The sequence below is a fragment of the Marmota monax genome, unplaced genomic scaffold (assembly GCF_021218885.2).
Source record: "Marmota monax isolate L192 unplaced genomic scaffold, Marmota_monax_Labrador192_F-V1.1 WCK01_AAM20220418_F8-fsc00137, whole genome shotgun sequence".
In the NCBI taxonomy this organism is placed as follows: domain Eukaryota; kingdom Metazoa; phylum Chordata; class Mammalia; order Rodentia; family Sciuridae; genus Marmota; species Marmota monax.
This window is the reverse complement of record NW_026692854.1, coordinates 280,964-308,165: the sequence shown is the minus strand read 5'-3', so window position 1 is coordinate 308,165 and position 27,202 is coordinate 280,964. Positions and strand designations below refer to the sequence as shown.

General features: G+C 32.8%; 1 protein-coding gene across 11 annotated transcripts in view; it reads right to left on the bottom strand.

The window, feature by feature from the left end:
• The window catches only part of Mycbp2 (MYC binding protein 2), a 272,081-nt gene that overhangs the window by 187,505 nt on the left and 57,374 nt on the right, over positions 1 to 27,202 (bottom strand). For all 11 annotated transcript variants that reach the window (XM_058580959.1, XM_058580960.1, XM_046449465.2 and 8 more), the window contains exons 5-16: positions 23,263 to 23,459; positions 21,383 to 21,625; positions 21,073 to 21,144; positions 19,248 to 19,344; positions 14,977 to 15,050; positions 14,698 to 14,836; positions 13,087 to 13,163; positions 12,378 to 12,582; positions 10,427 to 10,591; positions 8,033 to 8,191; positions 4,198 to 4,402; positions 234 to 379 (exon numbers count right to left, since the gene is read on the bottom strand). In XM_058580959.1, the coding sequence (XP_058436942.1) occupies positions 234 to 379; positions 4,198 to 4,402; positions 8,033 to 8,191; positions 10,427 to 10,591; positions 12,378 to 12,582; positions 13,087 to 13,163; positions 14,698 to 14,836; positions 14,977 to 15,050; positions 19,248 to 19,344; positions 21,073 to 21,144; positions 21,383 to 21,625; positions 23,263 to 23,459 (1,779 nt within the window). The remainder of the gene's footprint in view (positions 1 to 233; positions 380 to 4,197; positions 4,403 to 8,032; positions 8,192 to 10,426; positions 10,592 to 12,377; positions 12,583 to 13,086; positions 13,164 to 14,697; positions 14,837 to 14,976; positions 15,051 to 19,247; positions 19,345 to 21,072; positions 21,145 to 21,382; positions 21,626 to 23,262; positions 23,460 to 27,202) is intronic.

Below are 27,202 nucleotides of genomic sequence, written 5' to 3'. Positions count from 1 at the left end.
GTAAAAGCTAACAAAAATATGATCTAAAACAAGTTAGTTTTACTCTAAGAATTCTTAGCAAAAAAGGGAAAAAGAATCTCATCACTTAACTTCATAATGTCAGTTACCAAAAGAGCAATGTTGCATTTATTAACTATTACTCTAATTTTTAAGCATGTATCTAATAGAATTTATTTAAAATATCTGAATTATCCGGTAGAGAAAAAGATGTTCAGTATAATAAATCAAGTTACCTAAAAGAAGATCTAAAGGTATCATTTCTTTTACTGCATCAAGAATCCCTCTTTGTCTTGCCTCTTGACCATCCAACTCTCTTGCACAAGCCTTGCAACATCCACACACAGCACAGCCAGATTCTCCAGAGCCACAACCACAGATCCTATTTAAAAATAGACAAAGAACAATAAAACAGCGTTAACTGAAATCCTTTAATCTTTCCTTAAAATTCTTTTCTTTCTTTTGTTTGTTTTTTTGATACCAGGGATTGAACTCAGGGGCATTCAACCCAGTTCTATTTTGCATTTTATTTAGAATCTCAGGGTCTCACTGAGTCGCTTAGTATCTCACTCTTGCTGAGGCTGGTTTTGAACTCAAGATCCCCCTGTCTCAGCCTCCGAAGCCACTGGGATTACAGGCATGGTGGCTCCTTAAAATTCTTTTCTAACTTATTTTCCATGTTTCTGAGATGAAGTTAATTTTAAAGAAAAGGAATGAACAAGTAAATAATTTAAAATAAGAGTTTAGCCAGGTGCAGTGTGCATGCCTATAATCCCAAAGACTCAATAAGATTGCAATAAGGCCTGTCTCAGCAACTTAGCAAGGTCCTGTCTAAAAATAAATAAATAAATAAAAATTAAAGAGCTGGGGATGATGTAGCTTGGTAGTAAGATACCTCTGAGTTCAATCCTCAATATCCCTCAAAATTAATAATACATTTTTAAAATTAAAAACTATAAATAAGAGTTTGTTAAACTCCTAACAGGCATTTTTATTTTCAAAAGAAGAAAAAAAGAGTCTACCGTTGTTAAAGTCACTATTCAAAAAAACATTCTTTTACAAGTTTTCTCAGTTAGTAAAACAGTAGCAGCTTTTGTATTAAGTGGCCTGGGTGGGTCATTGGCTATAACACTGCTATCTACCAGGTAAGTTAAGGGAGGTGATGGCAGCTATCAGTGAGTAAGCCCAGCTTGTCAGCTTCATACGTAAGTGTTCCCCCTCTTCTTTATATGCTATCATCTGCCATTCTCTCTGCTTACTGTGTCCAATTATCTGTTCTTTTTCTACTTCTTTGTTTCATATTAATACTGTGAATTCTAAGACCTTCTTGGAGGTCTTGTGAACTATATGACATGTGTTTATAACAAAATAAGGCAAGAATACTCCCAGAAGTTGGCTAAACGGCAAGTGAAGAACTAACTTCTTAGTCACATGTTTTGTAGATATACAAGTCATATCTTTAATATTATTTGTTGGATCAGTCCTTAAAAACTTTTGACAGCTTTATTGAGACCATAATTAATCAGATTTGTAGAGGTACAAGAACAAGGATCTACCTGACAGCAGTTTGAAAGTCACAGCGAGGTACCCTGCAAAACTCTTTTAGCTTTTAAAAGCAAGTTATTACTGACAATTTGGAGGATCAGTAACACACACTATAAAAATTGTGATAGGGCGGGGGCTATGGCTCAGCGGTAGAGTGCTTGCCTAGCATGTGCAAAGCCCTAGGTTGGATCCTCGGCACCACATAAAAATAAATAAATTAAATAAAGGTATCGTGTCCAACTACAACTAAAAAATAAACATTTTTTAAAAAAAATTGCTATAAAAAAATGTGCCCTATTGAATTGTCCAAGGACATTATTTTTAAAATAGTGTTTATAAAACTAATCCTTTTCAAACTTTTCCAAAAAACTCAAGAGGAAAGAACACTTACTCATTCTATCAGGCCAGGAGTGCCCTGATACCAAATTCAAAGACACAACAAGGAAATTAAAAATAAAAACACAAACCAATATACTTCATAAACATTGATACAACATAAGAAAATCAATGTAATATTTCACATTAACAGAATAAAGGGGGAAAAACCCAAATGATTATCTCAATCAATACAGAAAAAGTATTAGATAAATCTAATTCGATATTTTATAATTTAAAAAAATATTCAAAATACTAGAAATAGATGGAACTACCTCAACAAAATAAAAGCCATATGTGAAAAACAAACAATGAGCATCATACTCAATGGTGAAAAATTGCTTTTCCTCTAAGATCTCGAACAGACATGGATGCTCAGTTTCACCACTTCCATTCAATGTAGTATTGGAAAGTCTAGCCAGGACAATTAGGTAAGAATAAAAAATAAAAGGCATCCAAATTTGGAAGAAGTAAAATTACCTCTGTTCAAAAATAGTATGATCTCATACTATTTCTCATACTTTCTCATAGAAAGCTCTAAAGAACAAAATCAGCAGTCAACACACGAAACTCACTTATACTTTTTTCTTAATATTTATTTTTTAGTTGTAGTTGGACACAATACCTCTATTTATTTATTTTTATGTGGTGCTAAGGATCGAACCCAGAGCCCTGCATGTGCTAGGCGAGCATTCTTCCCGCTGAGCACAACCCCAGGCCTCACCTGCACTTCTGAATACTGACAATGAACAATTTGTAAAGAAAATTACAACAAAAATTCCAATTATAATAACATCAAAAAGAATAAAATACTTTGTAATGAACTTAAAGAAGTGAAAGATTTGTACAATAAAAACTACAAAACACAGCTGAAAGACATGAAAGACAGAAACAAATGGAAACACATCCCATGTTCAAGTACTAAAAAACTTTAATATTGCTAAAATAGATATACTACCCAAATCCATCTGCAGATTCAATGTAATTCCTATCATCATCAAAAGATAATAGAGAAAAATATATCCTAAAATTCATACAGAATTCCTAGGGACCCTATATGGTCAAAAAATCTTGACAAAGAACAACAAATTACTCATACATCCTAATTTCAAAATTTACTACAAGGCAATAGTAATCAATCAAAAGTGTGATGCTGGCATAAGAGAACTTCACTGACCAAAGGAAGCACAGAGAGCCCAAAAATAAACCCTCAAATGAATATACCCTCAAATGAATTTTTACCAAGGTTGAAAAGTTATTAAATGGAGAAAGGACAGTCTTTTCAACAAATGGTGTGGGAAAACTAGATATCCACATACATAAAAATGAAACTGGATCTTTACCTAACACCATATGAAAAATGAACATAAAAAGTATCAAAGACCTAAGAAGACCTAAACATATAAAGACTCTTAGAAGAAATTATCAGGCAAACACTTCACAGCATGGATTTGATAATGATTTCTTAGCTATAATACCAAAGATATAGGCAACAACAAAATAGACAAACTGAACTTCATGAAAATTAAAACTTTTGTGAAACAAAAAGCAATATCAACAGAGTAAAAAAGGCAACCTACAGATACAATTTATTTGTAAATTGTATCTCTGACAAGGAATTAATATGCAGAATATATGGAGAACTTTTAAAACTCAACACAAAATAAGCAACTGAATTCAAAAACAGGCAAAAGACTTGAATATATTTCTCTATAAATGGCCAAGAAGCAAGTGAAAGATGTTTAATATCAGTAATTATTAGAAAAGGTCAAATTAAAACTATAATAAGGAACCAATGCATACCCATTCAGGATGGCTACTAATCAAAAAGAGAAAAATTAGAAAATAACAAGTGTTGGTAAGGATGTGGAGAAACTAGAGTACTTGTGTACTATTAGGAATGTAAATTGGTACAAGCTGTGGAAAACAAAACGGTGGTCCCTCAAAAGATCAAAAATAAACTGATAATATAATCCAGGAATCCCACTAAATCTAAAGAGTACTGGGGATTAAACTAGAGCAAATTATATCCCATGCTTGTATAATTATGTCAAAATGAATCCCAATATTATATGACTATAATGTATTAATTAAAAAACGGTTTAAATGAATCAAATGAAAGACAAAATTAAAGATAACACCAAATTATAAATTGTCATAATAAAAAACAAGTATGAGAATCATAATTATATATTAATGTGCCTTTAAGAAACAACACAGTAAATATACTCTATAGTCATTTGAAAGAAATGTTTTCTGCAGTAGGAATCCTCATCTTACCCTCCAGGAACTCTGTCTGGACGCCCACTGCTAACACAGCTGGCTCCATAACCCGTGCAGTCTCCACACACAGTGCATACCATGCACTGCTCCAGCTTCCACTTATGCATGCCTGGAGGGCACATCATGGATTTCTCATCTTTTTCATCTAGTTCTTCTTCCAGGTCTTCATCCATTGCTGTTGCCATATTTTCAACTCCAAACCCTATTTGACAGATCAATTTATAATTTTTGTATGGATTATGACCTAAAAAACTGAATATAATATTTCCCAATTTAAAAACTATATAACACAATGCTAGTCCAAGTGATTATACAAAGGATTGCTAAAATATAAGTGTAATAAAAATAAATTTTAATTTAGAATTTGCTAATTCTCTGCCCATTTCCTTTCTGCAAAAGGAGGCAGGGAAGACTATTGTCAAATACATCTCTTCACTATCAATCATACTTTTAAATCTTCTGTGACTTTGTCCCTCTTTTCTGTCCGAACTACCAACACCTTCATTCAACAGATCTAAGAAAACCTAATTGCAGTAAGCCAAGATCACCCCACTCTAGAATACCCTCCCACTGTCATAAAATACATATTTAAATATGTCTGACTTCCCAATGTACAAAATTTCAATGTCCTTCAAGGTCTTCAAAAGAACAAAATTCCTCAGCAAGAAACAATCACAATATGGCTCCCAATTTTCTTCGACCTCATTTCTCCCATGTGAATTACATTCCAACTGCTTTTCAAACATCTTGAGTCTTTTCACATGCTGAGGGCTTCATTCTTGCTCCTTCTACCTTGCACAAATACTTTCTCTCCCTCCTTCCAAAAATATCTAGTGCCTCTGATTTCTGAGTTCCTTGGGGACATATTTATAAGATGCTATACCCTTCCATATTTATAAGATGCTTCTCCCTATCTTACCTAGCAGAGAATTTTTTAGTCTTCAAGAATTCTGCTAAGGGGCTGGGGTTGTAGCTCAGCGGTAGAGTGCTTGCCTAGCACATGTGAGGTCCTGGGTTCAATCCTCAGCACCACATAAAAATAAATAAATAAAATAAAGGTATTGTGTCCAACTACAACTAAAAAATAAATATTTAAAAAAAAAAAAAGAATTCTGCTCAGAAGTCATTTCCTAAGAAAGCACTTACTACCTTTTCCAGGGAGTCAGTCACTATTCTCAAAGCCCATTTATACCTCAACTGCAACTTTTTAAATTGTGTTATAATTCATTCAACTATATTCTTTTAAATTGAATGTCAAATACGCTCCAAGGATTCCATATGGAAGTGTTAGCAAGCTTTTTATAAAGGGCTGGATAATAAATAATCTATACTCTGTGGGCAATATTAATATATGCCACATTTTTTATAACCCTTTACAATTATAAAATCCATTTTTAGCTTGGAGAGGTATATAAAAAATGGTAGTGAGCAAATAAGACATCAGAATATAGTTCACTATATCTTTACTAGAGGTACTAAAGACTATGATATTTAACATCTACTGAGAAAGATAGATATTTTCAAATAACCAAACAAGTGTAAAAACACAACTCTGATAAGGTTATGAAGGAACACATAGTACAGAAGAGCAAATCTGTGCAAATCAAGTAATTATATTTATGTTTCTCTTTCCCACTGGATTTAGACCTTCAAAAGCAAGGGTTTGTTTTACTTACTTGAACTTCTTTATTCTTAGTCAATATTATTATTCTTCTTTCTTTTTGTACTGGGAATTGAACCCAGAGTGCTTAACCACTGAGATACATCCTCAGCTCTTTTCTGTATTTTATTTAGAGACAGGGTTGAGTTGCTTAGGGCCTGGCTAAGTTACGGAGGCTGGCCTTGAACTTGAGATTCTCCTGCCCTAGTCTCCTGAGCCACTGGGATTATAGGCATGTGTCGCGGCTCTTATATTTCTTATACCAGTAATAAGCACCTAACAGACCTACCACTCAATACAGGTTTACAATCAAGAAATAAACTCATAATATACTTAGCTGGTTTTGACTTTGCCACATCTAATCTATGAACAGGCTGAGAAATGAGATAATGTCTGAAAGCCTACTTATCAATGTCATAACAGTGGTGAGTTCTAGAGAGAAACAGAATATAATAATAAGCCTTGAAAGGGAATACAGAGCATTTGAATTTTATCTGTAATTTTCTACTAAAAAATGACAATATGGTCATAGGTAAAAAATTTTTTAAATTTCAATATTATCTTCTGTACTTTCCCTATTTTAAAATTTTAAAAATCTCTATATGTTCTTTTTGATTTTGCAATCCATATTTATTTTATGTGTCATACTTTACTCATCTGCTTTCTAATTCACTAAGACAGTGGGTGGGATTCCTATTGAGGAAAAATATTTTAATTTCATTTTGATTATTATAGAACTTCCCCTATGAATCCAGAACATCAATGATAATTTATGCCAATGTTCACAAGTTTCAGAAAACAATTGTTCAGCTCAGCAACTCTCATAAAACAATTTGTGTATATATTTATATCATATATAGAAAACTGATTCTCTTCTTTGACCTAGTAGTATTATCCAAAACTATGGTTCACCAGTTTAGCAAAAAGATAAAATATTTCAATTGTGAAACAACCCATTTCTTTTTTAAAATTAGTATACGTCTAACAGACCATGCTTTAAAAAAAACTGATGTATTTTAAACACAAGCATACACACACACATGCCAGGTTTCTGTTCTCGCGACTAAAAGGCTCAGGGGTCACTCTAGTTAAACTGGGCTAACTGGGCTGCACGAAATAACCACACAAGAGACACAAATACCTTTTTATTTGGGGTTGCTGTGATGGCTCTTCTGACCTTAAGGGTCCACAGAAAGACAGAGAGCGAGAGCACGTGCTGACTCCTTTTATTGAGGAAAAGCTATTCAAATGAGGCAAGGGGTCAGGTTTCAGGGGGCTGAGTCTATCTTCATGATGTCCACTGTCAGCAGGTTGACTGACACTTGGGTAGGCCACACCCAAGGGCACAGTAAGAGAAGGGGACACACACAAGGCACTTCCATGGAAGATTCTATCCTAAACAGGGCAAGGGGTAATGTCACAAAGGAACAGGTGAGCATAGCTTCACCCATGGGGCTGTAGCAAGACACATCCATATCTGTGACTGAGCACCTCAGCACCCAGCTGGGGAGTGTAACTCAGTCACCCGTAAGGTTGGCCTCACACACACACACACACACACACACACACACACACTCTTTCACAAAGACCATAACAGCAGGGCAACCAAAGGGAAAATTCCTCCTTTCCGTAAGAAGTCTAAGGGTTGATATAAAGAATACTGTGATCAAGTTGCCATCTACAAGTTAGCCTTATCTTGACAAAAGATCAAATATTCATAAAAATCATTCTTAGTTGTCAAGAAAAGATTAAATTACAGATCACACATGCTGTTAAATAGGAGAAATTTGCCAGAGAAACTGCTGCCAAAAAATAGTTAAAACTGAAGACATGATATAAAAGAAGCTAATAACAAAGAGTTTAGGAAATTCACTTTTCCAAAACAATTTCATCATCAAAATGCCAAATTAAAGATAGACAATCAAATTTATGTAGAATTTTAGAAACCATTTAGTAAGCCACTTCATTTGCCCAGAAATTACATATTGATCCAATTTTTCAGTGATATACTTCTTTGCAATAACTTATCAAATAAATAAGAAATTTGGAAGTTTTCCTAATTCATAGTAAGAAATCAAAATCATTCTGTATAAGAGTGAATTTCTTCAGTATGTCCTGAAAAACTGACAAAAAGGCAACACAAATTTTAATATTCAAAAATTAAATACCTACCTTTGCCTCCTTGGCTCATGGCACCAGTGTCTCGTCCACATTGTCCTTTATTATTTACACCAAATGTCCAAACTTCTCCATTCTTCATTAAAACACATGTGTGAGCTTTGCCCATAGCTACCTGAATTACAAAATGGCCCTTCAAATCCGTCACCAAACCTATAGAAAAGACACAAATTTGGTAAAAACAACTTTAAAAAAAAAAAAAGCCCTTCTATTCCTAGTAAAAGAACTACTTCAATGTAGAACTCTTTATCTCTGGGCAAAATAATTCACAACAATGGGAAATGATTGACCAAGAGAGTAGGAGGGTATCATTAAATTAATTTATTTTGTAATGACGTTTCAATGTATCTTGAAATTCAGACTTGGGACAAATCTTTACGTTATCTAACTTTATCTCAACTTTCCTCCTGAATGCCTGCTCCACATACCAATACCTCAACAGTACTTAGAAGAGTCAACAGTTCTCAAACTTTCCTGGTACAGGCACTAAGAAACCTGTAAATCAGTTACCTTGTCTGTTTTGTTCTGCCTCCACAAAACAAAGTAAAACACTTGCCACTGTAATGACATTGATTTTATAGACACCTGTAAGATTTTCTAAAGCAGTAGTTTTCAGTTCTTTTCCATCTATAATACTTTCTTCTACAATCTACTTCTTAAATTTCTACAATCTATTTCTTAAATTTCCCTTATTCACATATTAGTTTTATTATATTTGTCACATCCAAATGCCACCCACATTATCTATTTAGTATTTTTATATCACCTTTGACAGAAGTATGTCTAACTTTATAAAGTAGTAATATCAATAAAATTCAGACTATTAAATATTTTTCTAATGTACTTTAAAATAAAAAACAATGTTTAAAATTATTTATTTAAATTGCAAGTATTACCTATCTTGTACCACATGCTAGGAAAATTATTCTACACTAGGAACTCTGATATAAGCTTCCACAAGTTGGCCTTCCTTTTCTTTTACACTAGTTTTGCCTTTTAATGAAGTTCACCTCAAAAAATTCCTACTTTCAGTATTTATTATACTTGTAAAAGATATGTGCCATATAGATTTAACAGAAGTACTTCTTTTAACAGTACTAGCTGACATATTTTGAGACCTTACATGTTTTAGGCTCTGTGAAAAGCACTTCAATTCCTACAATTTTCAAGTATCAACGCCTACATTTTTGGTAACAAACTATATGAAGCAGGTGCTATCACTAGTCCCTTTTAAAGGCCAGAAGAAAAGGGAAAAGAAAAACGAAAACCCTGAAAGGTTAAGTAAACTGTTAAACAATAAACATGTTGGTACCGGCATCAGAGCCCATGTCCATAACCATTAAACCATATCCCTTGAATATCTTACTCAGTTGTTTCTCAGATTCTCAGAGGGCAGGAAGGGACCACATCAGTGGTCTATGCTGACTAAATGAATATTTTCCACCAGTCGTAGCCAAGAGGATTTTAGCAAGTAACAACTGTTGCTTGAACATTATTTTTAAACTTCACACGTACTAAACCAAAAGTCTGATTCACTAACAGTTGAAGCCAACTTTAAATCTACATATTACCATATTAAGCCAGCTCATACCACCTAAGTACAACTCAACCTAATAATTGCTATAATTGTTCTACGTGTACCATTTTTCCAGCATAAAATAATCACTTAAACTTCTAATAATAAACTTATTAATTCCAGTTTCCTTATTACAAAAAAAAATTCAAAGGCTTTACACATATATCTTGCATAAAATCCTCTTAAGTGGATGACTCATTCTTTATACTAATTCTTGATTGCTAGGAAGAACAATCAAATACAAAGAGTTTTAGAGACTAGTGTTTACAATTATAAAACTATTTAGCTAATTCTATCCTTCCCACCCACTTTTTAATGTTTTGTTTATCAATTACCCAGTCACTTGACAAGTAATTCTTGAGACCCTACCATGTCAGACACTGTAGTAGGTTAGGAATATAATAATAGAGGAACAGAGAAAAACAAAAAAATCTCACCTTCATGACCTAGTTGAGAGATAAATAATTCACTCACCAATTTGCTTTGTTATGAAAATCATTTCCTTCAGGGCACTACCATTGCCCAAGGGTCGTGGCACATGAGCAACTGAGTCTGGGAAAGCTTTGCTTTGCTCACTAAAGTAAAGTGTCACTCACAAGCTCTATGACTACCTCTTCATGAAATTAGGGACAGTTTCTAGTGACAAAGGAAAATTTCTTTCCAAATGAAACACTTAAAATAAAATGTAAAAATGTAGAGAAAGCACGCTATAAATGTAAATTTTCTAAACATATCTTTATAACACTTAATGACTAGGATTGGACCTTCTTTGTATAAAAGTTAAATGATTTTTAAGTTCTTTTATTACTTACTTGAACTATCAGAATAAATGGCATCTTTTCCAAACATGTACAGTTCTCCATCTTTAGATATAACAGAACTACTTCCATTATTGCAAGCTGTATACACCACAATCTTTCCTTCCATTTTAATTATCTTTTTAGGTTTATACGGTTTTGATTGCCGTCTGCTCTTAGCTTAAAAAATAGTAATAAAATTATTTAAGGCATCTATATAGAAACAATAATAACAGCAGTTTGTACCCAATGCCCCCAAAATAGAGCATATTATATGCAGTTATGATATACTTTATTTATTTTCAAAAACGTCTGGGTTCTCCAGCATGTTAATTAAAATGAGTCAACTTGCCAGCTTCATCTGGTCAATTAATATTTAAGCTATCACTGTCAGATCTTCCTTCTTTGTAACACATAGAAATTCCCAATGAGTAGTACCACTTTTCCACCAAACTTCAGGGGTGCCCAATTTCTGCTTTAGCTTTTACATTATCAACTCCATTCTATAATAATCTATAAATATCATTACATTTTTATATGACATAATCCATCTACATATGTACAGTAACTACTTAACCTCAAGAAAAGAAAGAAAATGTTCTCCAAATATTAAAAGAAAAACTGGCTATGCTGAAGTTTCTATGAGACGGTAATATATTTTATAGCTATATTAAGCAATTTTTCCAATATAACTTTTATTTTCACATGATTATTACATATGTGTTGACTTCAAAACCTAATCCTTTTAAGTTGTAACTCCAATGTACAAAAGAGAAGTCACAAAAAAATAACACCTTTCCTCAAGACTCTAAATAGAAGAATAGAAAATGTAAAAGATTATACATTTTTTCCTTGCTGAGTGATAGCTATCAGAGAAAGAACACTAAAAATAGTAATCCCTGGTCAATGGTGTACACACAATGAAATTTTAATCAGCTACAAAGAGAAATGAAACTATGTCATTTGCTGGTAAATGGATAGAACTGTGAAACACTGTGCTAAGTGAAATAAGCCAGACTCAAAAAGTCAAAGAGTTGAATATTCTCTCTCATATGCAGACACTAGAGAAAAATATTTTTTTTAAAGGGGGAATCTCATGAAAATAGAAGAGAGGAAAGTTGAACTGAGGAAAGGGACTGTGGGGCTGCGGGGAGGAAGGGAAGGGGAAAGCACAGAAATGCAGAATGAAAATGAACCAATTATGCTACGTGCATGTATTGATACATTACAACCAGTTTCACTTTTATGTATAACTATAATGTGCCAATTTAAAAAAATAATGAATTAACACAAGACCAGGGGCTGGGTTGCGGCTCAGCAGTAGAGTTCTGCCTGGCATGTATCGGGCACTAGGTTCAATCCTCAGCACCACATAAAAATAAAGGTATTGTGTCTACTTACAATTAAAAAAGAAACATTAAAAAAAAAAAATAGAAGACCAGTAGAGAAAAGGGATGAGGGAGAAAGAGGGGGAAAGGAGGGGAGGAAGTATTAGGGACTGGAATAGAGCAAATTATGTCATACAAATTTATGAATATGTCAAAATAAACCTATTTGATATAGTTATAATGCACTAATAAAAACATCAGTAATCCATAATCAACACTATTATATGAGCTTGCATAAGATTTAGCTTCATTCTGAATACATATTCCTTCCAAAGTTTTCAGCTTTCTAAATATGTTCTATTGGAATAAACAAGTTTTAAAAATAACACCAACTGATGCAACAGAATTAGCATATACTGCAGGGAACAGTCATGCATCCATAAGGCATAAAAATTCATCGATATCAGCACTAGACTGAAATCAGCAATCATGTTTTTTAATGTATAGTACACTATTTACTGAATATGCTTCAATGTAAAATTATCTATAACTTGGTGAGGTTTACTCAAATTGATAAATTTTATGTTAATAAATTCCACATTATGTTTACTAAATGCTCAGTTGATCTGTCAACTTACTTGACTCTCCATCTTCTCCTTTACTAGCAGATCCTGTAAAGAATATGCTTCCGTCTTCTGCAACTAAAAGGGCATGAGAGCCATCATGTCCAACTGAGAAGTGCACAATCTTTGGAGATTTTGTAATTGGTAATTCAACCCATTTTCCTGCTGAAGGACCACCTTGTTTGATTCCAAGACTCTGGTATTTGCCAGTGTAATATATCTTGAATATTAGAAGAAGAAAAAAACAGGGATTTATAGTGCCTTTTGGAATAGCACACCAGGTTTCACATGAGAAAATAAAAAAGCTTCAGTATTTTATTGAAAAATAAAAATACTAATGACCCAAACTATTTTTTATATTACTCAACTTCCCCCCAACTTATACTCAGTACATTTCTTCACATTTACAGAAACTTATATGAGTTTCTCAATCATCAAAATAAACACAAAATATGAATTCACCACAACTCAAAAGTTACACCGTTTCATAATTAAAATTAAACAGTTGTAACAATTTAACATTTTATGAGGTTAATATATTTAGGGTCTTAAATATCACCATTGCTTCACAATGCTATTTTCAACATGAATTAAATTTTTAGCACATAAAAAACAAAGATGATTTTGTTAAAAAAAAAAAAAAAAGCTATATACACTAATCAACAAATTGTATACATTCTCGTAAAGTAGAGAAAGTTAATTTTTACTAAAAAGAGTACTTTACCTTTCCATTTGCTGTTTTCATTAGTGCAAACTCTCGTCCTGCACCAAGGACTGCTGACTCCTCATCAAATCCTGTACCTACAATACCACAAGACTAATAAATACTACTGCATTTTTAATATGAATAATTCCAAGTACACCATGTATTCTTTAGAGTAATTTAGGTCAATTCAATTAACACCATTCAAAGGAAAGATGAGAAAATATGACATGCCTTAATTTTTAAAAAATTTAATGGTAATAGATAATACCACTCCAAGAAAAGATAAATTTATCATAATCTTAACATATTCTAAACTGTTGTCAAATTTTTTAATACACATAAAAAAACAAAATAAAAATTTCAATGTCAATAATATTCCTTGAATTAAGGTATAAATGAATAAATTTTAATTAAGCATCTTTTAGGTACTAGGCATTTGGGAGCTTATGAAACTTATCTAGTTTAATTCTTAAAATTATACTGCCCAGTTTTTATTTTATTTTTTTCCTCCTTTTTTAACTAGAGTGTGTGGTGTTTTTTTTTTTTTTTTTAGTTGCTCAAGACAATACAAGGATCTTGACATATCATACATTTGATTCAAATGGGGTATGAATTCTCATTTTACTGCCCAGTTTTTAAATAAACAATTATAAAATGTGGGGAGATTGATCTAGATAGTCATTTGAGCTTTAGTGACACCTTGAAAATATTTGAATTTAGTATTTCAGATTCTCTGACCCATGCTTTTTCCTATAGAACATTTTATGTAGCTTCTCCATAAATTTGAATGTGTATCCTTATGCACATTTCAAATTTTAAAACTAAGAATATTTAATTATAGCTTCATATACAGCACTTTATGATTTTATCCAGTCATAAAAACTCTTGTATGGGCTTTTTAAACTCCAATTCAATATATTTTCCTATGGAAGAATTACAAAAACACCACATAATTAGGATATGAAAGGTAAAGCACTAATGTCAAGTTTATTAAGTTTTGGGAGGCAACAATTAAAAATGGTGAGTCTTGCAGAGAATCCCATAAGTTAAAGAACATCACTATTAAAATTCAAATGGCATGGAAAACAAAAATCAAGACCCTGGTAGGAACTAGTGATTCCAATTACTTCCACATTCCAAGAGCAAGTATATTAAGTCAAAGAAATAAACTCTGGTTGTATTTCTGTATCCAGATGAAGCTTACTGATTAATTTGGTAAATTAGTATTTTTAATGATCTATAGGATCATTCTATGGATATCTTGAAAATATGCTCAAATAAAAATCACAAGTTCAAATGAGAGAGCTATGTATGCTACTATAGTATTATTTACAAAAAAAGTTCTCAAAATAATTGAAAAATAGGTATACAAACTACCACTGATGTCCACCAGTGTCCATCCATAATTCTTATTACATGTTAAGTTTATTTTCTTTTGCTCCATTCAAAAAAATAATGGAAAAGTATTAGTAGTAGTCACTTCCTTAACATAGTCTTCCAATATTACACTCTATTTAAAGGTTATATTTCCAGGTTACTTCTACATATTAACTCAAAACTGTTTTTTTATAGTAATAGACATAAAATAGCTGTTAAATATGGGGGGGAAACTTAATTTTTCCATCTTACTTATAATATGCAAGTCCTTTTCCAGATCAAATAATGAAATACCACAGGCATGCAAGCATTTTCTAGCCAGTTTAAGTTGCAATTCTTGTTGGAGAACAGGTTCAGTGCTTGTGGCAAATATTCTGACAACAAAGCCATCCTAAAAGAAAGAAAACACCCAGAATATTACATTGCATAAATCTGTCTTTAAGGCCCTGTATTTATCTAATAAAAAACAAATAATTTAATAAGAGAAAGGTATTCCATTTATACCAGCTATTCATGATTCAAAACACTTACATCTCTTGAGGCAGCTATCTGATTAATAAATTCTCCATCAGTGAATAAAATATTTTGACCTTCAGTGTGGCAATCTGTGCAAAAGGAAGAAAAAATAATTATATTACAACATAAATATAAATAAACAACTCACAAAATGACTTTACTCTTCTGTTGAAGATAGAATGAGAGTTTTCCACGCAATAAGGACAGGCTTAAACTCAAAAGGAGACTGCTTTTTAATAAAGAATTACAAATTAGCAGAAACTAAATAATTTGCTAGTAATACTTATCACATTTTGTGCCTACATCTATAAATCTTCCATAATCAAGGACCTGAGAGCCCACCAAATTTCAAAATGAATTAGTATTAGATATAGTCTGACAGCAAACATGCAACACAATGAACAAACTACAATGTTGGTTACAATCATTTCAATAAAATCACATGCAATGTAGGCAATACTCTACCCTCAGACATACAACAGAGTCATTAGTGTCATAGAGAAATACAGACAGACCTAAAGCTTCTGTATTTGAGGTCTATGGTGCCCAACTACAGATATCACTTGCTTTATAAAACATATGATATTCATAACTAGTTGAACATTTCCCACTTAATAATTCATTCCCAGCATATTTAGGTTTTAGAATGCTCTAAACTTTTTAACATTCTTCGTTATTTTTTAATTTTTGTGGGGGAAGGTACCAGGGGTTGAACTCAGGGGCACTCAACCACTGAGCCACATCCCTAGTCCTATTTTGTATTTTATTTAGAGACAGGTCTCACTAAGTTGCTTAGAGCCTCGCTTTTGCTGAGGCTGGCTTTGAACTCGTGATACTCCTGTCTTATCGTCTCAAGCCAGTAGGATTAGAAGTGCAAATGGCAACATTCATTTTTCAGAGACAAGTTCATGCTCATTTATTTCTTTTTGTCATAAATGGTCAAATCTTTTGACTAGCATACCATATTTTGTCAATACTGTATAGATATCTGTAGAGCAGTACACCACGTACTTTGATCCAAACAAAGCACAAACTCAAAGGTAACAAGGGAGACCAGTATTACAGAAGGACCACTGGAACAAGTGTTAGTGATTGCCTCTAAATAACACAAATCTACAAGCAAAATCAGTATCTTAAGTATAAATTGTATCCTTTTGGAAAAACAAATGTTCAGCAAGCAAGTATAAAAGCACACACATTTTCCAAAATAATTGCAGAGAACTAGGATGAATCTCTCCATAAATCACAATGCCAAAAAAGTAATATTTCATTTCTAGTTCCACCTGAATCAACAAAACATAAAATTCTGATTTTTGGAATTCAGTAATGAAGCCCACTCAAATAAACTGGATTACTCTATATCTTTGCCCAGGAGCTTCATACTAGCATACTTCCTTATTATAAATATGCAAAACACAGGCAGACCCTTACCAAATAGAGAATTCAGTGATCACAAACTGGAAATAGAAACTGGGAGACAAGGCCCACTGGTAGCCCAAGAGACTTGGTAATCAAAGAGAGGAGAAATCGAAAGAAAGAGTTCCTAGTCCACTGTACAGAATACAAAGAGGCGCAAGAAAGATGCTTCTCAAGCTTTAAGCAGTAAGATTTTTAAACTAAAAAGCAAAGAAGAAAAACTCATTATAATTTCAGATAAATGCAGGCTTGAGGAGTGAAGCGGCGCAAGAAGTGTAGCAAAAAGCCTCATGATCTGAGGCAACCTGTCACCAGACACAGAAAACATATGACATGAGGACATAATCTGAAAGGTAAGGCAAGATATAAAGAACAAAATGACAATCTGTGGGGAATGTAAGTTTGAAGTTCATCCATAACTGTTTGAAATATTTTTTTCTATAAATTAGGCTGTAAGACAAGTTGCAACATAAAGATCAAGGAATTACTTGCTTTATGTCAATTTTAAACATGGTATTCATTACTACCTAAAACCCAGCAATTCACTTCTGCTCTTCTTGAGAAAGCTACAGAGCAGAGTTGTCCCTACATAAATAAGCAAAAGGTACTATTGAAGAACATGCAGTCCAGCTCAAAGAAATGAGAAAAATGACAAACAATGGCTTCTTCAGGCTTGAAGGCTGAGTCTTCCTGCCATGTGATTCCAAGATTTTCTCTTTATCCTTTCTTCATGCATCATGTAATATAATAAGACAGAATCTTCAGGAATATATCAAGGAACATCTGTAAGCTCGGAAGACACACAATATTGGGACTATCCTCCCAATGTTTGATTCATTCTTCATCATGAATACAGCACATATTTATGAAACACAGAAAGCCACGCTTGTATTGTTAAAAGTTGCATTTTTTATGTTAAATGATGCAGAGAAATTTAAACCAAATAAAGACATTAATAAGTCATTTTGTATTATGTCTGAATAAACAAAACAGCTCTAGGTAAATAATTTCAAATTGTCCTCTTAGTTACAATTTCCATAAGTGAGCACAGTAAAACTAAGTCCATTATACATGTATCCATCTGTTTGGGGGAGCAGCATTTGTCAGTTGAGAATTTTTCTTCTATGACCATTATCCTAAAAATGCCTTGTCAGAGTGACAGGGATGCTCATTACAGTGTAATTTATATAGAAAAAAAAATGGAAAGCTCCCATTCTAACATATTTATCAACAGAATATATTTTGCAATATTAAAATAATATTGTAAAGACTATTTGATGGCTGGAAATATATTCAGAATATTAAGTGAAAGTGATAATTAAAAAGTAACATGTAGCATATGATCACATTTTTATAAGTATGTATCATGCTAATATGATTTTTATATCATAAATATGATTATTTTAATATATGTAGGGTGAATATGCATGTCATTATTAAAAATATTTTTTGGAATTACTGTTATTACTATTAGTAAGTCAAAAGATGTGGTTCAGGACTTATAATGAAAAGGGATGGGGTTGCCTCTGTAAACCTATTGTTAAGTCTTCTGTTTTCCAAAGCTGTCCTAACTATGAAATGGACATGAAATGTTTCCTTTGCTTTAACACTATATATATCCGTACACTAATTTGGAAATGCACAGTTAGCAAATTTCAAATAAATGTCTAATGAAAATGTAAGAATATTTTAAAAATTAACAAAAAGTCTGGGAGCAATTATCCTTCTCAATGTTTTCTTTAGAAGTAGGTCTCATTTTCAGATGGTCAAGTGCCCAGAAGTAATACTGCTGCTTGCCATAAAATTACAGACAAATTAAATACATTAAAAACACATTAAATCTTAAATTTTAAGATTTTAATGTAAACAACTTTAGAAAGTATAAAAGGTATAAGCAAATTCAAAGACCTTACAATGAAAAATACTTTATGCATTTGCCCAATGTTTCCCAAAACCTAACACCTACTGCCACAGAATTTAGACAGCAATGATTTGAGTGATACACACACACACACACACACACACACATACAAAAATAAGATAAATTATGTCCAAATTGCCTCATCAGAGCACTCTTAAAAGTAATAATATTAGTCGGGTGTGGTGGTGCACACCTGTAATCCCAGCAACTCAGAAGACTGAGACAGGAGGATCATAAATTCCAAAGTAGCTTCAGCAACTTAGCAAGGCCCTAAGCACCTTAGTGAGACTCTGTCTCAAAATAAAAATATACTGGGGATGGAGTTCAGTAGTAAAGTACCCCTGAGTTCAATTCCTGGTAAAAAAAAAATAATTAAAATAATAATATTGGAGTTGTGGCTCAGTGGTAAAGCACTTGCGGAGCATGTGTGAGGCCTAGGTTTGATCCTCAGCAACACACATAAATAAATAAATAAGACTGATTGAAAACTAAAAAAAATATTCTAAAAAAAGAATGTTAAATGATAGATTTAAAGAAATTTAAAGAAAAACCCAAATGCACTATTATTAAAGCAAAAATAAGTAAAATGTTCTTAGTACTGGGCCATGTGAAAAAGTTGCAGTTTTATTAAGAGTGATAAAATAATATCATCCCACTAATTCAGCAGCTGAAAAAATCTTGGTGGGGTAAGGATAAGGGATTAAGCAACACAGATAGGCAAAAAATTGAAGACAAATGTTGAGCCTCATTATTACTATATTTCTGATATGTATTATCCTCATATGCATTAACTTTGTAGACTATAAAACATTTTTCATATCAAAAAATTTTAAACCCATTTGTAAACAAACACAATTCCTTGCTAATCAACCTTTATCTATCTAAACAGCCTAACATGCATATTTCTTAAAGTCATTTGTGAAGAAAAAAATGACTAGCTAAAGCATACCTGGTAACATCACAGTACCATCTTGTTCCAGTGTTTCAGGGCTTATTCTTATGGCTGTCATGCTGTGGTTATTCACATCTCTATATAATAAATAACCCTGGTAACAGAAAATGTTCCTGTGTTAAAATATTTTTCATTACCAACTTCAGCACAAAAAGGCAGCCATCTCAATATTACAATTTTTAAGGCAGAATCAACCAGTATTGTTTTATAAAATATATTAAATATTAAAAATAAAAGAACATGAGTATATTTAACTAGAGGAGGAATCCTATACTCTAAGGAATCAATTTTAAGACATGCTATATTTTCAGATAAATAGAAAAGGCATGGGCTGGGGATGTGGCTCAAGCGGTAGTGCACTCTCCTGGCATGCATGCGGCCCGGGTTCGATCCTCAGCACCACATACAAACAAAGATGTTGTATACGCCGGAAACTGGAAAATAAATATTGAAATTCTCTCTCTCTCTTAAAAAAAAAAAAAATAGAAAAGGCATACTAAACAGGAACCATACAGCACATTTGTTCAAAATGATTATATCACTCACTGGCCATGGAAATAATAGAAATTGATCACTGTTTCCTTTTTTTTTCTTTTTTTAAGTTTTTTTAATTGTTGATGGACCTTTATTTTATTTATTTGTACGTGGTGCTGAGAATTGAACCCAGTACCTCACACATGCTAGGCAAGCGCTCTTCCACTGAGCTACAACCCCAGCCCCTGATCACTGTTTATTTGATAAATATTTTAAGGAAAAATAACTAAAATATATAGGCTGCTATTTCAAAAATATTTGGATGCAGTGGTGTGCCATTGAGCACAGTGCCATAATAATATACTTTCCATGGCTTTATTTCCTAGATAAAACATAGAAGTCTGGCAAATAAAAAATCTGAAGAGACAATATGAACCAGGTTGTTTTTAAAAGACAATCAAATTAATGGTTAATTTGATATGTAAAATTTAATTTCAAAATATTCCCAATAGTTGCTATGGCAGGATGTTTCATAATATAACAACAATAATAATTTCTTTAGTTTTCAAAACACTTTCAAGTATCTTTTATCTTTTCATGCTGGTAATAGATCTTGTGAGCTCAGCGAGGCAGGAGTTACAGAGAAATTTTTATTCTTCATCCTTCTATAAGGGAACATGTCTCTTAGGAGGGTATAGTCGGGAAATAAATATTTCTGACCCCTTTTGTCCATCTTTCAATTTGCTTCTCTCTATGGTAGGAAAAGAATATATCTGACTGCTGATCTAATGAGACATAACCATCTGTCTCTGTCAGGGAATGGGGTCATAGCATTAGGAAAGGATGATTCTTTGCATGATCATTATGCAGTTGGTTGTTCACTGGGCAGACCAAACACTGGTTCCTAGCACAGTGGATCTAGACTTAGAATGGAAAAGTTTATGACAAGAAGCCTTAATCTGACCTCAGGTCACATAAGCATTCTCAATTCAGATTTGCTAATGATAAAAAAGGCCTTGATTTTTACTCAGATTCTCACTTAAGCAAGAACTCCAACGAAGATATTTTATTACCTTTTAACAGCTCAACAGCACAGGACCAAATGAGTTAACTGTCCCCAGTTGCACAATTATTAAGAAGCAGGACATAACCTAAAATTAAACCTCATGAATTCTGAGCCAATATTCTTTACATTACACTGTTATTTATTATACCACTGTTATAGCCAGATCATTTAAAATACACCATTTCTGTTTAAACAGAGGATTTTAAAAAATTGATTTAACAAGTATGAACTCCACGTTTTAAAAGATAAGGACAGTTTGGTTCATAGAAGATATTCTCCTACCTGAGCATACCCTAACCAAGACTTTTTTTCTCTCCTGTTTCTGATGCGGGATGTAGAATTATATATATGGCCCTGCAAAATAACAAAAGTTAGTTATTTACAGTTTCATAATCAATAATCAATGGAATGAATGAATACAAATACAAGTGAATGAATGCAATTTAAGGCATATGTTTTAGTTATAGCTATCAAAAAAAAAATTGTAACATTAAAATAAGAATAGCACTCTACAAATGAAGCCAGAAACAAACAGAATCCAGTTCAGTACAGTTATAACTCTATGATCAAGAACTGCAGAGAATCGCATTACCCTAACTGTTCCACTGTATCCAGAGCCTATTTTGTATAATCCATCCTTGCATAAGAGATAAAGAAAAAATCCATCATTCTGAAGTAGACACTGGTCATCCTCATCAACAGATATTTCTTTTAATGGCCACTTGTGCATTAAAGCTGCTTTCTTAATGCCATTACTGAACCAGTCCTGAATTTGAATTTTTCCCACCAAAACAGCCTGTACACTTCTCTGTAGCGAATTTAGTATAGTTGGCACCTATTCAAAAGAAAAAGAAAAAAGAAAAACACATTTTAAAATGTTCCAAACACAAAAAGGACAAAATAAAAGATATTTTTTATACACATTATTTCTAAGAAACTGAATTGGTCAGAATGATCATGTATGGCATGTTAACAGAAAGTACAAACAAAAAGGTCATCAACAAGAAGCAAATTTCAAGCAAAGCACACTTCTTTAATCTAGGATCCTACATCTTTTACCAATTCTGTAAATGCTGACCATTATTTCAAGTTCTTTATCTCCATAAATTTATCATTGCCTTATGGAGCTCAGATTGTATTAATACAGTAAACTGTCTCATTCTCGTCACATTCCTTATTTCATCTTTCATATTTTCTCTATATTTCTGTTCTGCATTCTGGACAATTTCTTTCTCTTTAATCTTTCAATTTGCTATTTCTATCTTCAACTGTATTATCTACTAGTTAACCCATCCCTTAATTATCTACTTGTAATTATTTTTCATTTCCAAAAGTTCAATCTGACTACTCTTTATATTCTCATTCCTTAGTCATAATTTAAATATTTTCTCTTAAATATAAAATAATTTCAACATTAAAAACTTGGAAGGATTGATTCTACTGTATTTGTTTCCTCTCTCAATGGTGGTGTTCTTTTTCCTTTTTTTTAATTTGTAATCTCAAGTGTAATAGTGTTTTCTCGGTAGGAGGTCTCTGATATCTGCAGTTCATACCTCAAATAAAGGATTTCTTAGAGGCCTTTAATAAGGCAATTTGCAGTACATTACCACCTTACCCTACTTTAAACACTCTGTTAAGTTTTTTGGAATAGGTAATATACATTTGGGTGTACAAACAATTTGAGATGTTACTGAGTTACACATTCCAATGAAAGACTTTTCTTGATCAACACACAGGCCAAGAAAGTTTTGTGAATGAAGGTGGCAGAAGGAAAGGGGTGAAATAATAAAGAACAATGCTAAGAGTTTTGAGGGAGCTCTTCTGCCCATCGTGGCAGTTGTCCAAGGGGCCTGAGAAAAGCAGATAACTGGGTCTTAAAATTACAACTGATTTCTCAACTTTAAGAACCATCTGAAGGAATTAAATCAAGTTTGCCTATAGAGAGGACTGTATTTCCCACTACTAACAATGATGAAAAGTTTATTTATTTATCCTAGATATTAAAAGTTCAAAATGTTAGATGCATAGCTGAAGTAAATCAGAAACAAATAAACTTATGACAAATCATAATCAATAAAAATATAGCAGATTGATGGCACATCTTTTTCTTTCAATATAAAAAAGATATTTAAAACTATGAAAGAATCCTATGCTTGAAAATTCAGGGCCAGATGAAATATAAGGGGAAGGAAGAGACAATGCAAAGAAAGATAAGGTCATAGTGCTTATACAAAACTAAGTTCTAGATTCAAGAATTTTGCCAAAACTCATTTTATTATCTTTAATGCTACAGAGTCAAACACACACGTAGTTTCACTCAAATACTGTAGATTGTTTATATATCAACCTTGGAAAGATCAAACTCTTATATAATGAATCAAAAAAATCATAAAATTCCTATTGACAGGAACAGAGATAAAACTGCAATGTAGCATCTTATAAAATGTCTAAGCAGCTATAAACATAAAATACCTGAATAGTTTGGCAAGCATGACTACCATTGTTAGTGAGGATAGCAGAGATGGCCTGAAGTGTCCTTCCTGTTTCTCCCCAAGAAGCCACTAGACTAAAGAGGCAAGCACAGGAAAGTGCTGTCAGGGACTGTCCTGTGCTGTCATTCATCCCAGTACTCCGAACAGTGATTTCCAAAAGGAGCTGGAAAAGAGACTCTGCGGATAAAATAATTGGATTCAATTACATTCATCTGACATATAAAATATTATATGGTATATTTATTTATTTATATCTTGTCTCTCTAAACACAAAATTTAAGGTAGCTAGAATACTTACTTTGCATTAGTTTCTTTCTATTTACTCTCCCTTTTCCCCATAAGTTAAGACATTTATGTAACAAGGGTCTTAGAGAACATTTCTGGTTCACTGCCTCATTTTTACAAATGAAGAAATGAAATCTGTCTAAGATCATAAAAAACAAACTTGTCTGCAGGCATTCACATATTTAAGAAACTCATCCAATCAAGTAATAGAGTCACTGCATTTATTTTTACCTTTTATATTGGGAGGAGTATGGGTTTCTTATATTGTTAAGTGTCTAGAAAATTATGTCTATACTTGCAAAACAACAACAGAATCCACAAAATATATACTATAAATTTTAATATAAAAATGCTTTATCATTAATATAACAGCAGGTTACACTAATAGAAGGGGTATATAATTCACTTATATCCTAGAAAAACCTCCAAAGAAATGAAACTGAGACACAAAGAGGTTAAAAGACTTTCCTAAATCATAAAGCTACGCAGTAACAAAGATGGAGAACTAACACAAGCATGTTCTTATGACCAGCAGAGGTCTCTTCACAAAACTCCCTGAACAACTCCATCCAAGATTAAATCAAGACATCTGGGTACTTCCTCAGTAGGAAGGACTGAAAGGCCACCTGTGGTTTACTTGGTAACTCACAGAAATTTAAGTGTCCTCTACCAATCATTTTTCATATCAAATCTCAAATAAGGCCCTATTTATTTATTTTCTAATTAATTCCTCTACCTCTCTCTATCTTGATCCATCAATTCAATCAATGCTATCACCATCTCTTAACTAGACTACCAAAAAACATTCACAAATTCTCTTCTACCATTCACTTTTCCCACTTACAGCTAGAGAGATTTTTCAAACCAAAAATCTGTCAGCCTAAAATCCACTCACTCCTTTGTTAATTATTTTCCCTTTTCTCCCTTCTCCCCATTCCTCGTCCCTCCCTTCACTTGTCTGTTTTCAACCTATCCATCTTTCCCCTTAAGTATACTTCCTTCTCTCTAGCCTTTAATATATATCTCCTCTATTTGCCCATCCTTTCTCCTACCATTATCCTCAGCTATTCTATCTTTCAATTATTCAGCAAAAATTTAATGAACTCTTTCTGCTGACTAAGAACTACTCTAGGTCAGAATAGTACACTAGCAAATAAGACAAAGAACATCTCTACCCTCAAAAAAGTTAAGATTCAAATAGAAGAAAATCATCAATAATTTAGGCAATAAGTGCTATAAAATAAATAGATTTTTAAAAATGTAATGAGACGGACAATGACTCTCCATTCCTCCTAGCACCATAATCAATCTTCTTAACATGGCCTGTAAAGCTCCACATGTCCTTGCCTCCTCCACCACAGGACCTTTCCTATTTTAGCTGGGTGTGGTGTGGATGCCTGTAATCCCAGTGACTCAGGATTGGAAGATTCTAAGTTGAAAGACAGCCTCAGAAACCTGGTGAGGCCCTAAGCAACTTAGGGAGACTCTATCTCAAAATAAAAAGATAAAAAGACCCTACCTCCTTTTACTTTCCAAATTCTAGTCATATTGGTCTTTCTTCAGTCATTCTTTCTGTCTCAGCTTGACTATATACTGTCCTTTCTGTCTGGTATATTTATAACCTGGTTTGTCCCTTCCTATTCATTCTCCAAATCTCAAATGTCATACCGTCTGGAAAAATGAATCTCAGAACTCCCTCTACGTTCCTCTATTCTATTTAGCCACATTTCTAATTATACATGTGTCAAAATCTCTAATGCTAAACTCCATAGTAACAGCAGTGGTATCAAACACTCTTAGTCAGATTGAAAGTACTATTACACATTTAAGTGAATACTTCAGAACACATATCCTGACCTTGAACAAAAAGATAGATATAAGGGAATGTTTTTTATTATGTTTTAAAAATAAAAATTTGTTTGCAAAGAATCTTAGTATACACTGAATTCTCAAGATATTCAAGATACTCTAACGTTATTACCTTATATACAAATAGAGATATGAAAAATTGTGGTATATATGTGTATTAAGAATTGTAATGCAAAAAAAAGAACATGTATAATGGCATAAATTGACGTGAACATACTTTATATATAGAGATACGAAAAATTGTGCTCTATATGTGTAATAAGGATTGTAATGCATTCCACTGTTGTCGTGTATTTAAAAAAATAATAAAATCAAAAAGAGTATTATAAATGTACACATATTTTCATGAACAATGAAAATAACCAAATAAGGGGTGGGGGTCTAGGTAATTAATGTGATTGTGGTATGAGATCAAAGAAAAAAAGCAGAGGCAAGTTTTTAATAGTAGTAGTAAAAAAAAAAACAAATTACTACTTATATCTTGGAGCTGGTTAAATAAAATTAATATGAAGTGGTGAGATCAGAAGCAAGCACGGAAAAGAGAGAAGACCAAAGATAGTATAGCACCATTTGAAACTGCTAACAAGGAAATAAAAATGAAAAAATAAATAGGGTGAAAGTCTTAATAGACAGAAGATGATTAATATGTGTCATAATTTCAAAAACTAATATTAAGAACACGATCTACTTTAAAAAGAATAAAGAAAAGAAAGTATTTAGGTAAAGAATACAAAAAACAGTGTATGGGAGACAACAGAATGGTAGAAGACCCAAGAGGAAAGAAATGATTAGCAGGGTGTTCAAAGTATGAAAGATGATTTCATGGGTTTAGTGGTTACTTTAAATACTTCAATTATTTAATGACTGACAGAGTTAAGAAAAATCAGTGCAAGGCCAGGCTCAGTAGGCAAGCCTGTAGTACCAGTCATGCAGGAAGCTAAGTGAGGAGGATCACAAGTTTGAAGAGCCAGCCTTAGCAACTTAGCAAGATTAAGTGCTAGGGAGGAATGTAGCTCAGTGATAGGGTACTTCTGGGTTCAAGAGAAAAAGAACAGACCAGACTAGAATAGCACATTATTCTTAAAATAAATCAAATCTTCAGTAAAATGCTGTTACATCAAACAGCACAATATTATTATGATCACTGATGCTACTGTAACAATCACCAACCTATCAAAGGATAAGAACATTTAATAACTGCATGTGTGGGAAGATGGAGTGGTGGTATTTTTTAAAATCCTCAGTTTGTTTTCATGGTCAGCATTCCCCTCCCCCACCAACATAAAACAACAAAATCAACACAAAAACTAAAATATCCCAGTAAACAAAAAACAAGAGAAAAATATGACATGTAATTAGGTTCATGCAATTAGGTTCCCAACATGTGTGCCTAATAAAAATCTAAATAGCCATGTAGAGAAAAAAAGAACCAAATTCTACTCCAAACTAATAGTGTAGTCCCCAGACCAACATCATAAACTTATTCCAAATACAAATTCTTGGGGCCCGTTCCAATTCTACTGAGTGAGAAACTCCACAGGTAGGGCCCTGATGACTCAGACGCATGCTAATAATTGAGAATTGCAGCTTTAGTAATTGTGACAACTTTCCTATACTACCTGAAGGATCTAGAAATTCTAGACTGGGGCCCATAGTTAGTATTAAAAAAATAAGCCCATTAAAAATTATGCTTCTGTCCATATTTCTATTCCTTAACACTCTTATGTGAAGACAGTCAAAGTTCCTATCTTGCTTATAGGATTATA